The sequence below is a fragment of the Zalophus californianus genome, chromosome 4, assembly GCF_009762305.2.
Source record: "Zalophus californianus isolate mZalCal1 chromosome 4, mZalCal1.pri.v2, whole genome shotgun sequence".
Classification (NCBI taxonomy): domain Eukaryota; kingdom Metazoa; phylum Chordata; class Mammalia; order Carnivora; family Otariidae; genus Zalophus; species Zalophus californianus.
The window spans coordinates 84,405,375-84,417,840 of record NC_045598.1 but is presented as its reverse complement, the minus strand read 5'-3'; the positions used below and the strand labels follow the sequence as shown (position 1 = coordinate 84,417,840).

Genomic DNA, 12,466 nt, shown 5'->3' with positions numbered 1-12,466 from the left:
TGCCGCGCGTCCAGCCACGCAGGTTAATGCCCGGAACTGCCTCCCCATCCTCTGCAAAACCGGAAGAAACTGATGGTGGCTGAGGAGGTTCAAATCTCCCCCGCCTTCCCTCTGTTTCTGTTTCCCCGCCTCCTCAGCGGAAGCCGAGCGCCAAACTCAAATTTTAGCAGGACCCGGATTCCTTTAGGCTAGTTCCGTGGGCTGGGCCTGCTGGACTTTTCCGCTTACTGGCAGGGGCAGCGGACCAACATGAGCCAGGTTCTGTTCCAGGAGCTAGTCCCGCTGCAGGTGAAATGCAAAGACTGTGAGGAGAGGTGAGGTTCCGCGTTACCCCGTGCCCGCGGGTGGCGGTTGGGGTCCGGCCAAGGCGGGGGGAGGGGGGAAGATGGCGGCTCTGGCCAGTGGACACCGGTTTGCGGCTGGGTGTGTGTGGCCGGCGTCCCGGGACGCAGAGAGAGAGTCCCACTTGGAACCTAATGTTACCTCTCTCACCAAGTTGGCGGTTGCGGAGGGCACAGGAGGGAGAGTATGAGCAAACGGAAAGCAAAAGTTAATTTCAAAAAAAAAAAAAAAATTTTTTTTTTTTTTTTTAGTTCTGAACGGAATCGTGGAGGTTATAGTCCTACTCTTTCTTTTTGACAGAGAAAGTTAATTTGTCGGGAGAAGTGAAGTAATTTACACGAGAACTCCGAACAAGTTCACGACAGGGCCGGCGCAAGAACTCTGGCCTTGGCTCCCAGCCCTTTTTTCGCTCTTCTTTGAATTATATTGGAAGTAAATTTAAGCTTCAGCTTAAAAAAGTTTTTATGGTGTAGTGCCTTTACATTAGTTACTAAAACTAAGTTACATTTATTATTAGTATCGACTAAAAACAGTACAGGAAATGATAAATTTCATTCATTCATTTAACAAATACTGCTTATGGCAGAACACCTTGCTGGGTACTGGGGATATAGTGGTGAGGAAGAACAGTCCTTGTTTTCGTGGGGTTTACAGTCCAGTGGAGGAGGAAATAAAGGCCAGTCTCGCATAAAAACACAAAATTACGACTTTGACAAAGGTGGGGGCTTAACAGATTTGAACGGAAGTCAGGAGGTTTTGATTTTGTCTCCTTTCCGCCGCTCAGTAGCTGACTCTTAACCTTGTTTCCTCATTTGTAAAACTGGCATAAGGTGCTCCGTACATAATATGAGGATCAAGTCTGAAAATGTCTGTGGAAACTAATAAGGTGTGGAAATGTGACGTTAAAAATGAAGGCATTGCTTTATTGAGTAATGTGTAGCTAGTACATAGTTCAGAATTAGGTCTCACATCAATCCGCAGGCCAGGCAAGGAGATGATACCAAAGCTAGCAGCTGCATGTGGAGATACTGTAGGGTATTTGAGTTGGTCATTCTTTTGTGCTGTCCAGTATGAGAGTCACATATGGTTATCGGACTTCTGAAATGGAGCTAATTCGGATTGATGTGTGGTAAGAGCAAAATGCGCATTGAGTTTTGAAGACTTACTAGGAAAAAGAATGTAAAATATCTATTTTTATGTTGATTGTAAAGATGACACTATTTTGGATATATTGAATATGTATAATGTTGGGTATAAATTACTAACAACAAATGTTAATAAATATATTCTGTATATCGTAAACTTGGGAAATTTATATTTGACATTGGATATATTCAAGAAAATATTACAATTAATTTACCTGTTTTAATTTTTTTAATGAAAATTTTAGAAAATTTGAAATTACATATTTGGCTCATATTTGTGGCCTCCATTGTATCTCTGTTGGACAGCAGTGTTCTAGAATAATTATAGAAATATAAAGGGGGGGAGCATCATTTCTTATTCCAATATTGGAACTCCTAGTTCTTCTCCATTTCATTATATTGCCATCACAGTTATCTTAAAACACATTGTCAACCTTTTTACTCTTGTTTAGAAACCTTTGATATATTTCTGTCACCTGTAGCAGGGATCAGCAAGCGGGCCCATGGGCCAGGTGGCCTTCTGCCTGTTTAAGTAAAGTTTTATTGGAACACAGCCATTCTCATTTAAGAATTGTCTGGCTGTTTTTGTGCCGTAAAGGCAGACATGAATAATTGTGACAGAGACCTTATGGCCTGCAAAGCCTAAAGTATTTACTGTCTGGCCCTTTGCAGAAAATATGCTGGCCCCTGACCCATAGGGAAAGCAGTCTAGGCTTTAGTTAAATATTCAAGACCAGTTCAGCTCAGCAAATATTTATGAATACATACTGTGTACCAGGAATTATCCTACATGCTGAGATTGTCTGGCTTCCTCTCTCTTTATTCCCCTGCCTCCTGACAACAACAACAAAAACAATTTTCATTCTGGGCCTTAAGGAACTCACACTTTAATAGGGGAAACGAAAAAATCTTTGTGGAGAGGCAGCATAGCACAGGTTAAGAGTTCAGGGTCTGGAGCCAGATTATCTGGGTTTAAATCCCATTTCTGTCACTGATTTTGTACATTTTTTTCTTTGTGTCTCATCTTTAAATTAATGCTTATAAAAGTACCTGCCTCATGGGATAATTAGGAGCATGAAATCAGCTAATACATACAAAGTGCTTAGAACAGTGCCTGAAGCACAATAAGCATTCACGAAACAGTTATTAAAGTGTGATGAATGCATGAAGTGACATCAATATACTAAAGTCATAAAGAAGAAGGAACTTCAGTGGAAGCTCTCCCTCAGAGAACTCTGGAGGGAAGAATGCAGAATTTTGAAGCCCATGGTTTGACACCAACCTCTTTTTTCATTTTTGTTTTAGAATTTCTTTTTCCCATGTACTAGTCATACAAGACTACTTATCCCTTGAATGTACCTGAGACTCTCTCAATACCATACTTTTATTCCTGCTCTTCTCCCTGCCTCAAGTGCTTTTTTTTTTTCCATAACCTTCAAGGTCTGTCTTCAATCCCTTCACTGTAAGGACCTTTTCAAAGTTGCCCAAGTTGAAATTAATTGCCCTATTCATTTATTAGATAACATAGTGTAAGTGAAAGGTCTGAGTTCTAATTTGGGCTCTGTAAGGTGACTTTAACCAAGTTTGTAACTGTGCACCTCAGGTTCTTCCTTTGTAAGACAGACGTAACTATTTACTTAGGAAGATTGTTGTTAAATAAGGTGTATGTAAAGCACCCGGTAGATACTCAGTAGTGTGGGTGCTCAGTGTTAGTAACCCTTCCCTTCCTTCTCTTGAAGCACTAAAATACAATCAGAAGCAAGTCTGGATAGAGTCATTTAATCTGATTTGAGGACATGGACCATGTTTATTTCTGTTTGTATCCCTAGTATCCAGCATACTTCGTGGCTTAGAGTAGCTTTTATTTGTTTGAATTGAAAGGTTCAGGTCACAGCTTCTAGGTGGTGGAGGTGGGCTAGAATCCAGTTCTGCTAATGCCAAATCTAACTGGTAGGGAGGATGTTATGTGAATTTATGCATTGTTCAGAGTATGACATTTATTTTCAGAAATAGCATTTTTTATGAGTTTTTTTATTTTATATTGTTCCTATGACAACCGTTATAATGGAGAAAATAAGATTGTGATTTCAGATACTTTATTTTCTAAAAGCTCAGGTTTTTCTACGATATACTTTGGGGGCAGGAGGGAGAGGTTTAATCTATGGGCCTTTCCTCCTCTCTTTTTCTCCCGAGACCAATGCATTATAGACATTTGGAATATATGCAACAATATCATTAATATGCTTCTTAAATTTATTAATGTGATTCTTCCGGTACAATCTAAAGAATACTTTGCTAAATGACTTCTTGATTTTTTTTAAAACAAATTTATCAAGTATGACATGAAAGTGTATGTAGACATTGGGGAGGGTATGTGCTATGGTGAGCACTGTGAATTGTGCAAGACTGTTGAATCACAGATCTCTACCCCTGAAACAGATAATGCAATATATGTTAAGAAAAAAAAAAGATAGCAGGAGAAGAATGAAGGGGAGTAAATTGGAGGGGGAGACGAACCATGAGAGACGATGGACTCTGAGAAACAAACTGAGGGTTCTAGAGGGGAGGGGGGTGGGGGGATTGGTTAGCCTGGTGATGGGTATTAAAGAGGGCACATTCTGCGTGGAGCACTGGGTGTTATGCACAAACAATGAATCATGGAACACTACATCAAAAACTAATGATGTAATGTATGCCGATTAACATAACAATAAAAAATTTAAAGTAAAAAAAAAATTATGTTACCATAAAAAGTTATCTACTGCAGTGTCACATCCCCTGTGGCAGTATGTTTTAGAAAAAACTTCAAGACAAAAACCAAACATAATGACAATATAGATCTGAAAATGTCCTCACAAACCTAACTCTATTCACTTATCGTACAAATTAGGAAATTAAAAGTTTTTTTCCCCCAAGAATACTTAATTTTTTTTTTTAAAGATTTTATTTATTTGCCAGAGGAGAGAGCAAAAGCACATGTGCACAGCAGGGGGAGTGGGAGAGGGACTAGATCCGAGGACCCTGGGATCATGACCTAAGCCTAAGGCTTAACCGACTGAGCTACCCAGGTGTCCCAAGAATATGTCATTTAAGTAGAGTTAGAGTAGAAATCTAATCTGTTTCACATATATTACGCTAGATAATAGAAAAATAGAAAAACATTTTCTTGTTCTAAAAATAATTCTTGGAGGTGCCTGGGTGGCTCAGTTGGTTAAGCGACTGCCTTCGGCTCAGGTCATGACCTCAGGGTGCTGGGATCGAGCCCCACATCCAGCTCCCTGCTCGGCGGGAAGCCTGCTTCTCCCTTTCCCACTCCCCCTTGCTGTCTCTCTCTCTGTCAAAGAAATAAATAAAATCTTAAAAAAATAAAATAAAATTGATTCTTCCTGGGGACGCCTGGGTGGCTCAGTCGTTAAGCGTCTGCCTTCGGCTCGAGTCATGATCCCAGGCTGTTGGGATCGAGCCCTCCATCGGGCTCCCTGCTCAGCGGGAAGCCTGCTTCTCCCTCTCCCACTCCACCTGCTTGTGTTCCCTCTCTCGCTGTCTCTCTCTGTTAAATAAATAAATAAATAAAATCTTTAAAAAAAAAAAAATTCTTCCTTTCTGTGGTATTTGCCAGTGCTGCTTGTTCTTTTTCAGATAACAGAAGTTATGGTAACCTTATCATCTGGTAACCTCATCATGCTAAGATTTAGCATCCAATCATATGTTCAATAGGAAATTTAACTAAAATGACATAAAAAGCCAAAATAAAAATTTTAAGTTGTAGCATAAAAAAATCTGGACAATTGAATCTGGCTTTGCTCAACTATTACCTAATTTTTCCAACGCTTGGTTGCTAGGTCTATACTTTTTACTTCTGCAGTAGATAACAGAATGTGGGAAAAATTTAAAACACATCTTAAGATGTTTAAGAATAGCTTAAAATTGAACAAATTCTATTTGTTTACTTTTGTTTCCTACACATCAGGGAAAGACCATTGTTTTTTAATTCTAGCAGAATATAGAACTTTTGTGCAGAGATGTTTTTTCACCAATTTTTCCCTTTATTTCCTTGATCATTTAAACATCTTTGCTCAGTTTGATTAATGGTTATGAGCACCTTGATTTATATGCCTCTGTCTGATACTGAATTCTCTAAGATGCAGTAGAGAATGTGGAAAGCTATGATTTCTTTTGGAGTTTAGAGTTACTCTAGGTTAAGGTGGATAATAAACTGACATACAAGGTATTGCACAAGGACTATATTGAGCAGATGTAGTTGGTGGATTTTGTGTATGTATAAGGGAGGGGAATGTGTTATCTTACTTCCTGGATTGTAAACATTCCATGTATTCCAATACTGCTTCACATTTTAAGTTTTTCAAATGGAATCTCATAAATCAATTTGATCATTTGAATTGGTAATTATTTTTAATGTGGAAAGTTGTTATTGATGGTTTGTTTGGCTTTCAGTAGATGCTATTTTAGAATCCGGGCAGTAGGTTATATTCCAGACTAGTAATGGGAATTCCACATTGTTTATCTCATTTAATTCTCACAACAGTCCCATTTTACAGGAGAGAAAAATATAATCTCTGGTTAAAAACCTGATTAGTTACTAGTGGAAGAACAGAAACTTAAACTTCAAAACTGGTATGCTTCCCAAATATCCTTTCATAACTTAGGGAACACCTGTGCACAATCTTGCAGCTTAAGACTGAAAACTTCAGCTAATACAAATGACAGTGCTAACTCATTTTATATGATTGTTTCTGACAATTTGGGTATATCTTTTCATATAGGAGAGTGAATGTTAGAGTGAGCATTGAACTACAATCAGTTTCCAATCCAGTTCACAGAAAGGTTGGTATTAATTTCTTTTGAAATATTTTCATTTTTTTTGAAATGGAATTTCTATGCGTTATAATTATTTTTGTTCTTTAAGAACGTGAGATCTTTTGTTACACCAGCTTGCTTTTTAGTTTTGGGCCAGTTTGTAACTTGCAAATCTGGGCTGATAAAATCTACTAGGACAACAACTGAGAGATTATTATACCATAATGTTTCTTTCCTCTTCTTTTTTTTTAAAGATTTTATTTATTTATTTGAAGGGGGTTAGGAGTGTGTGTGGGGGGGAAGGGGCAGAGGGGGAGAGAGAGAGAGAGTCTCAAGCAGACTCCTCGGTGAGCATGCCCAACTCAGGGCTTGCTCTCACAACCCTGAAATTATGACCTGAGCCGAAATCAAGAGTTAGATGCCCCACTGACTGAGCCACCCAGGTGCCCCTATATCATCTGTTTCTAAAGCATACAGGAAGGATTGGGGATTGGGAGAATTGGGGGTTAGGTTTGCCCAATGCACTTATACGTTGCTAGGATATATATTGCTACCCTGTAGAATTGGCATTTCATGTTGTACATGTGAGGATAGAATGAGTTGAAGCACTGCAGGGAGATATTTTTGAATCTTTGCCTTTTGAAGGGAGGCATTTAGAGCATCAGTCCTATATGATCTTCAGAAGTATGAGTCATTAGTGATATTGATACAGACAAGATGACTAAGAAATACAGCATCTGTTTTCTCTGTGTCATAGCTTTCCCTAAACATGATATTCAAGAACCTTGTACTATTAGTAGTAGCTTCAGTTTTTTTATAGCATCTTGGGGTGAATTTCAAGAAGTACTTCTGTAGAAGCTGCCTTTAGGCAGGACATTCTGAGTCAGAGCAAATACCTAGATTGCTAATTTTCTGGAGTAGAGATTATATGTTACATTTTTTACATGTTATTTCTTAGGTCTGTTATACCTCTTCATTTTCTAGCTCTACCCATAAGTGGTTTAGATTTTTCTAGGACCCTAGCAGTTCCTCAGTAGCCACGAGTAGATTTTATTTCAAAGTGGAAGCTTATTCTCAACCTCAATGCTGATTCGTTCTTCTGTTAGGCCTCCGTCATCTTGTTACTATGCCTGTTTTCTTTATATCAGTGTTCTGATACGTACTTTGGTACGTAATTTCTGTGTACTTCTCTGTCAGCATTAGCTGCTGTCATGTTCTGCCATACTGTAAATTTATGTAGAAAGTGGTCTTTATGAAAGATATTCACTTAATGTAAAACTGAAAACAGATTGAGTTCCATGTCACTGGCCACCTGGAGTAGGAGAGAATAGGCCCTTAGAAAGAAGCCCTGGCAACATGTTACTTGATACCCCTGTCTTCTGCCCGAGAGAAAAATGCTCCTTTTCTAGGATACATGATTGCTTGTCATTTCAGCTGATATATTGCCACTTTTGAAATATCAGACAATTAACTTATGGGAAACTGAAAATATAATTGAATATGATGTGGTCAGTGGTAGAATGTTTTTATCATGCTATAGTGCAGCAAGGACTGGTTCTCAGTTTTCCTAAGCCTCTAATAGGATGGTATTCCTCAACCTGCAACTCCTACCATTTAACTAGTTTTTATAGACCCCCACATGGCTCTCAAGGAACAGAGTATCTACTCCTGTTTAAGATTCTTAAGTCTCTTAAAGACTAATGAAAACCCAGCTGCACCAGAAAACAGAGTCATCTGAAGTATATTGGTGATACATTGTTGTTACTGGATAATTTCACTTCTAAGAAGGAAGAAATTACTCTAAAAGACTGATCTATTGAAAACATTAAAAAATAACAATCTTTCTTTTAGGATTTAGTTATCCGTCTGACTGATGATACTGATCCATTTTTTCTGTATAACCTTGTTATATCTGAGGAAGATTTTCAGAGGTAACTAAATTTATTTTTCTGTTTTTATATTTAATCTAGGAAATAAATTTTATTGATGTATTGGTAGTATTCTCTTTGAAATGCAGCCTATTAGGAACATTTAGGTATTTTGAGAATACTGGACTGCTTATACTATAATTATTCAGGATGTTTTTGAAAGTAAATATTTCATAGCTTATCAGAATTCTGCTTAAAACAGCTCAGATTTGGAGCTTTAGCTAAATATATTGACCTTTTCCCTCCCATTGAATAAATTCTTAAAAACAGTTCTCTAGTTCTTGATTATAGTGGATATTTGGTAAATAAAAAAAGAATATTTTAGGGTTTTGATTAAAGATAGTAATTAAATTTTTAAAAAATCTCTTTTTTCTGTATAGCTTAAAATTCCAGCAAGGCCTTTTGGTAGACTTCTTAGCTTTCCCACAAAAATTTATAGATCTCCTTCAGCAATGTACTCAAGAACATGCCAAAGAAATTCCAAGGTAAGTCTCATAAGAGCACTACGTCATTAAAATTCTCTCAAGAGAAACTCTTCTTTGTAAGACAAATTGATGGCAAAATATTTTCCATGTGTTGTAAGTACTCCTGTCTATTTTTAACTGGGTTTAGGGCTATTAAATATCAAATTTTAAGGAATCATGGTTAAAATCAGAATATTTACCCCTTAATTTTCATGTCTTGACAGAGTCATTAAAGCTATCTGAAATATTTAACAGCATCAAGTATATGATTTTATAATGAACTTGGATAAGAGGAATAAGATTTTGTGTTTATATGTGTATATTCATGTTTGTGTGATGCTAAAGCCTGATCCTTTCATTGTAAAGTTCACTAACCTTTTATCTATTGGGTTCATCAATTGATGATTGTTGTTTGAATCAATTATTTCGTTAGGAACTACAAAGTTATGCGTGTCTAATTCTGTCATTCTTTCTATATTTATTAGGTATAATTCTTTTATAAAGAAGAACTTTTCCTCATCAGTTTGGGCTATTTGATTACTATGGAAAGGAAAGGATAAATGCTTAATTCTTTTAAATTGTCAATGTTTAGAATAAGGAGTTGTTACTCTAGTTACCTTTGTGTTTTCTATCGGTTTTCGGTTTTTTTATTTTTCTACTGTGTCTTTCATTGTGAACTCATGGACATTTGTATATTCACTGTATTTCAGTGAATCCTTTTTCTATTTCTTGCTCAATTTTTCCATTTTACTCTTAGTTTATCCAGTTTTACCATTGGGAGTCCTTTTATATTGGCCCCTGGGATTCCAGTATGCCTTCTTTCCCAATGCTTCTAAGCATCAATGATTCACTGGAGCTTATGATTCAGTGGGAGAATTTCACTATCTCATAAGTGTTGTTATATTGTGACACTTTCTTTTCAAAGGTTTTTGCTACAGTTAGTTTGTCCAGCACCTCTTTTGGATAACTCACCTGCCTTTTTAAATGTGGTAGAGACAAATCCTTTTAAGCATCTTACACACCTCTCGCTAAAACTTTTACCTGGAAATGATGTGGAAATAAAGAAGTTTTTAGCTGGCTGTTTGAAATGTAGCAAGGTAAGATTTAAATTTAAGTTATTCTTTTAAAAATAAGTGCCAAAAGTCTCTGATAAGTCACTGAGGAGTTATAGTGCTATTTTTGTTTTCAGAATAAAGTATTGTTAAAGATGTCTAGTAAGTTTTTATAATATGTAAGGAATTTATTTTTACTTTATTTTTTTTTTTCCATTTAATCAAGATACAGTGAGGGTAGAACTGGGCCAAAAATTAAAAAACTAGGTCCCATGGCTTTTATTAATTTTCTGTAATCTGGGTAGGTCACTTAAACTGTTTTATCATGGTTTTATCAGCTGGTAGATAAGTATGGAAATACTACCCTATTACATCTGTCTCAAATGAGGAAAAAGATATGAAAGTGTCTTGAGAATTACAAAGGTGCTCTATAATTTTATATGGTTTATGGAGCAAGAAAACAACATTAGGATGCCTCTTCATAGTTTTCATAAAGAATTTTTAGTCAAATGCTATAGATTAGTGCATCTCAGATTTCAATGGTATGCAAATCCTCTAGAGATCTTGCTCATTCTGATTGTGAATCAGAAGGTCTGAAGTGGAACCCAAAATTCTGCATTTTTTAGCAAACTCTCAGGGTGATGCTGATGCTATACTTTGAGTAGCACAGCTACAGATGATTAAATTGTAAACTGCGTAATTTTATTGTTTTTATAAATAGGAAGAAAAATTGTCATTGATGCAATCACTAGATGATGTTACTAGGCAACTGAATTTCACACAAAAGGTAATTCAGATTTCATTTTGTTTTTGTGATTCCTCCAAACACTGGCTCTGAATTGCTTCTCGAATCCTATCCAGGCTTTTGTGTATTATTTTTTTAAAGCATGTTCCTTTGAATTCCCTCTCCTTTTTGCCACCTTTCCCCTATCAGCAAATTATCTTAATCTGATTGCTTTCTCTGATAGTTGATTCCATCCAAATGTTTCTGTTACCTTCAATATAAAACACATTCCTTTCAGGTCTTCATTAAATAATATATAGTACCTGTCACATGTTAGTTCTTTGCTCTTTTATTCACCTCACTCCTCCTGTCTAAAATGATGTTTCATTTCATATCTTCTAAACCTTTCCCTTCTATACCTGTGTTAATGACTTATTCTGATAAGCTTATTATCATTTCAGTCGTAGCTACTACCTTTTTGCCCTTAGTTCTTGAAACTGAAGACCACATCTGATAAGTGCCATGGCTTCAGGCAGAAATTGTCCTGTACAACGTAGCCCATCTAGGAAATCTATGTTACTAGGTTTGATATGTATAAGTGAACCACTCCATATAACTGACTTGCCCTACCCTGGGTTGCTTTATTTCTTAATGTCAGAGGAGAGGATTAGGTAGTGAAGAGCCAGATTTAACTAAAAGGTTAAAGATAGTTAAGCTTCACTTCTGGGCCATGTTAGCTCTAAAATTCTTTTATTCTAATCTTGATTTCCTCAAATTAAAAAAAAATCTGTGTAGGAAAAGGCTTTGAGTATTTTGGAAAGCTGTGATTCCTTTTCTTTAATATCCTTTGTAAATATTGCCATGTTCTAAGCTAATAACATTCACAAGACTGTCTTAATATTTTGTGTTGAACTCTAATACAGACATTATCAGAAAAAATCCAAGAATTAGATAAGTTGCAGAATGAATGGGCATCACATACAGCTGCATTGTCAAATAAACATTCCCAGGAACTGACAAATGAGAAAGAAAAGGCTTTGCAGGTATGAACATTGAAGAAAATAGAAAATTATTTTGTTGCTGCTGTTAGTCATTTTGTTAGTTATAAAAGTAATATATGCTTGCTTTAATATGTTCAAACATTACAGAAGTATATAAAAAAAATGTTGCTCATTAAAAGTCTTATTACCTAGAGGTAATTTATAAACATTTTGATATGTGCCTTTCCAGACTTTTCTCTTTATATGTAAATAATGTGTCCTTTGTAAATATTTGTTCATATTTATAAATTTAGAAATATGTAAATTATACATTTGTATACACATAGTGGATTTTGGTTGTATTCTATGCTAATGAGGTCCCACAGTATATATTGATTGTAACTTTTTTCACCTAACATGACATCATAGGTCATTCTTTATCCGTTCAGATATTCTTTTTTAGTGGCTGCGTAGTATTCATTATTTGGGTATAACATAAATTAGCTACTTACCCAACTGGTGGACATTTAAATGCTTCAGTATTTTGGCTGACGCAAATAAACTACAGTGAACATTCTTTGTTCCTAGAAGTGAGATTGCAATATACCTATATAAGATACTAATGGATATTGCAAATTTGCTAGCCAGAAAGGTTGTACCAAATCTAAAAGATAGTGTATGACATTACTTATTTCTTCATATTCTTTTTTTCATTTTTATTAAGTTTTTAATTTTAATTCCAGTATAGTTAACATAAAGTGTTGTATTAGTTTCAGGTGTATGATATAGTAATTCAACAATAATATACATTACTGAGTGTTCATCATAAGTGTACTCTAATCTCCATCACTTGTTTTACCTATTCCCCCACCCCATGTCCCTGCGCACATAACCATCAGTTTATTCTCTATAATTAAGAGTCTCTTTCTTGGTTTGTCTTTTTTTCTTTGTCCATTTGCTTTTTTTTCTGAAATTCCACATATGAGTGAAATCATATGGTATTTATCTTTCTC

At 36.0% G+C, this 12,466-nt stretch overlaps 1 protein-coding gene across 4 annotated transcripts in view; it reads left to right on the top strand.

Annotated features, from left to right (window-relative positions):
- The first annotated feature begins 104 nt into the window (after positions 1-104).
- SASS6 (SAS-6 centriolar assembly protein) overlaps positions 105-12,466 on the top strand; it is a 50,910-nt gene continuing 38,548 nt past the window's right edge. Inside the window, exons 1-8 of one of the 4 annotated variants that reach the window (XM_027604234.2) lie at positions 105-314; positions 594-774; positions 6,272-6,332; positions 8,157-8,236; positions 8,614-8,718; positions 9,623-9,794; positions 10,471-10,536; positions 11,397-11,516. In XM_027604234.2, coding sequence (XP_027460035.1) covers positions 10,489-10,536; positions 11,397-11,516 — 168 coding nt within the window. In that variant the 5' untranslated portion in view covers positions 105-314; positions 594-774; positions 6,272-6,332; ... (2 more) ...; positions 9,623-9,794; positions 10,471-10,488. Of the gene's footprint in view, positions 315-593; positions 775-794; positions 1,229-1,256; positions 1,472-6,271; positions 6,333-8,156; positions 8,237-8,613; positions 8,719-9,622; positions 9,795-10,470; positions 10,537-11,396; positions 11,517-12,466 lie in introns of those variants that run through there. The other 3 variants (XM_027604218.1, XM_027604245.2, XM_027604225.2) reach the window with 3 other exon arrangements.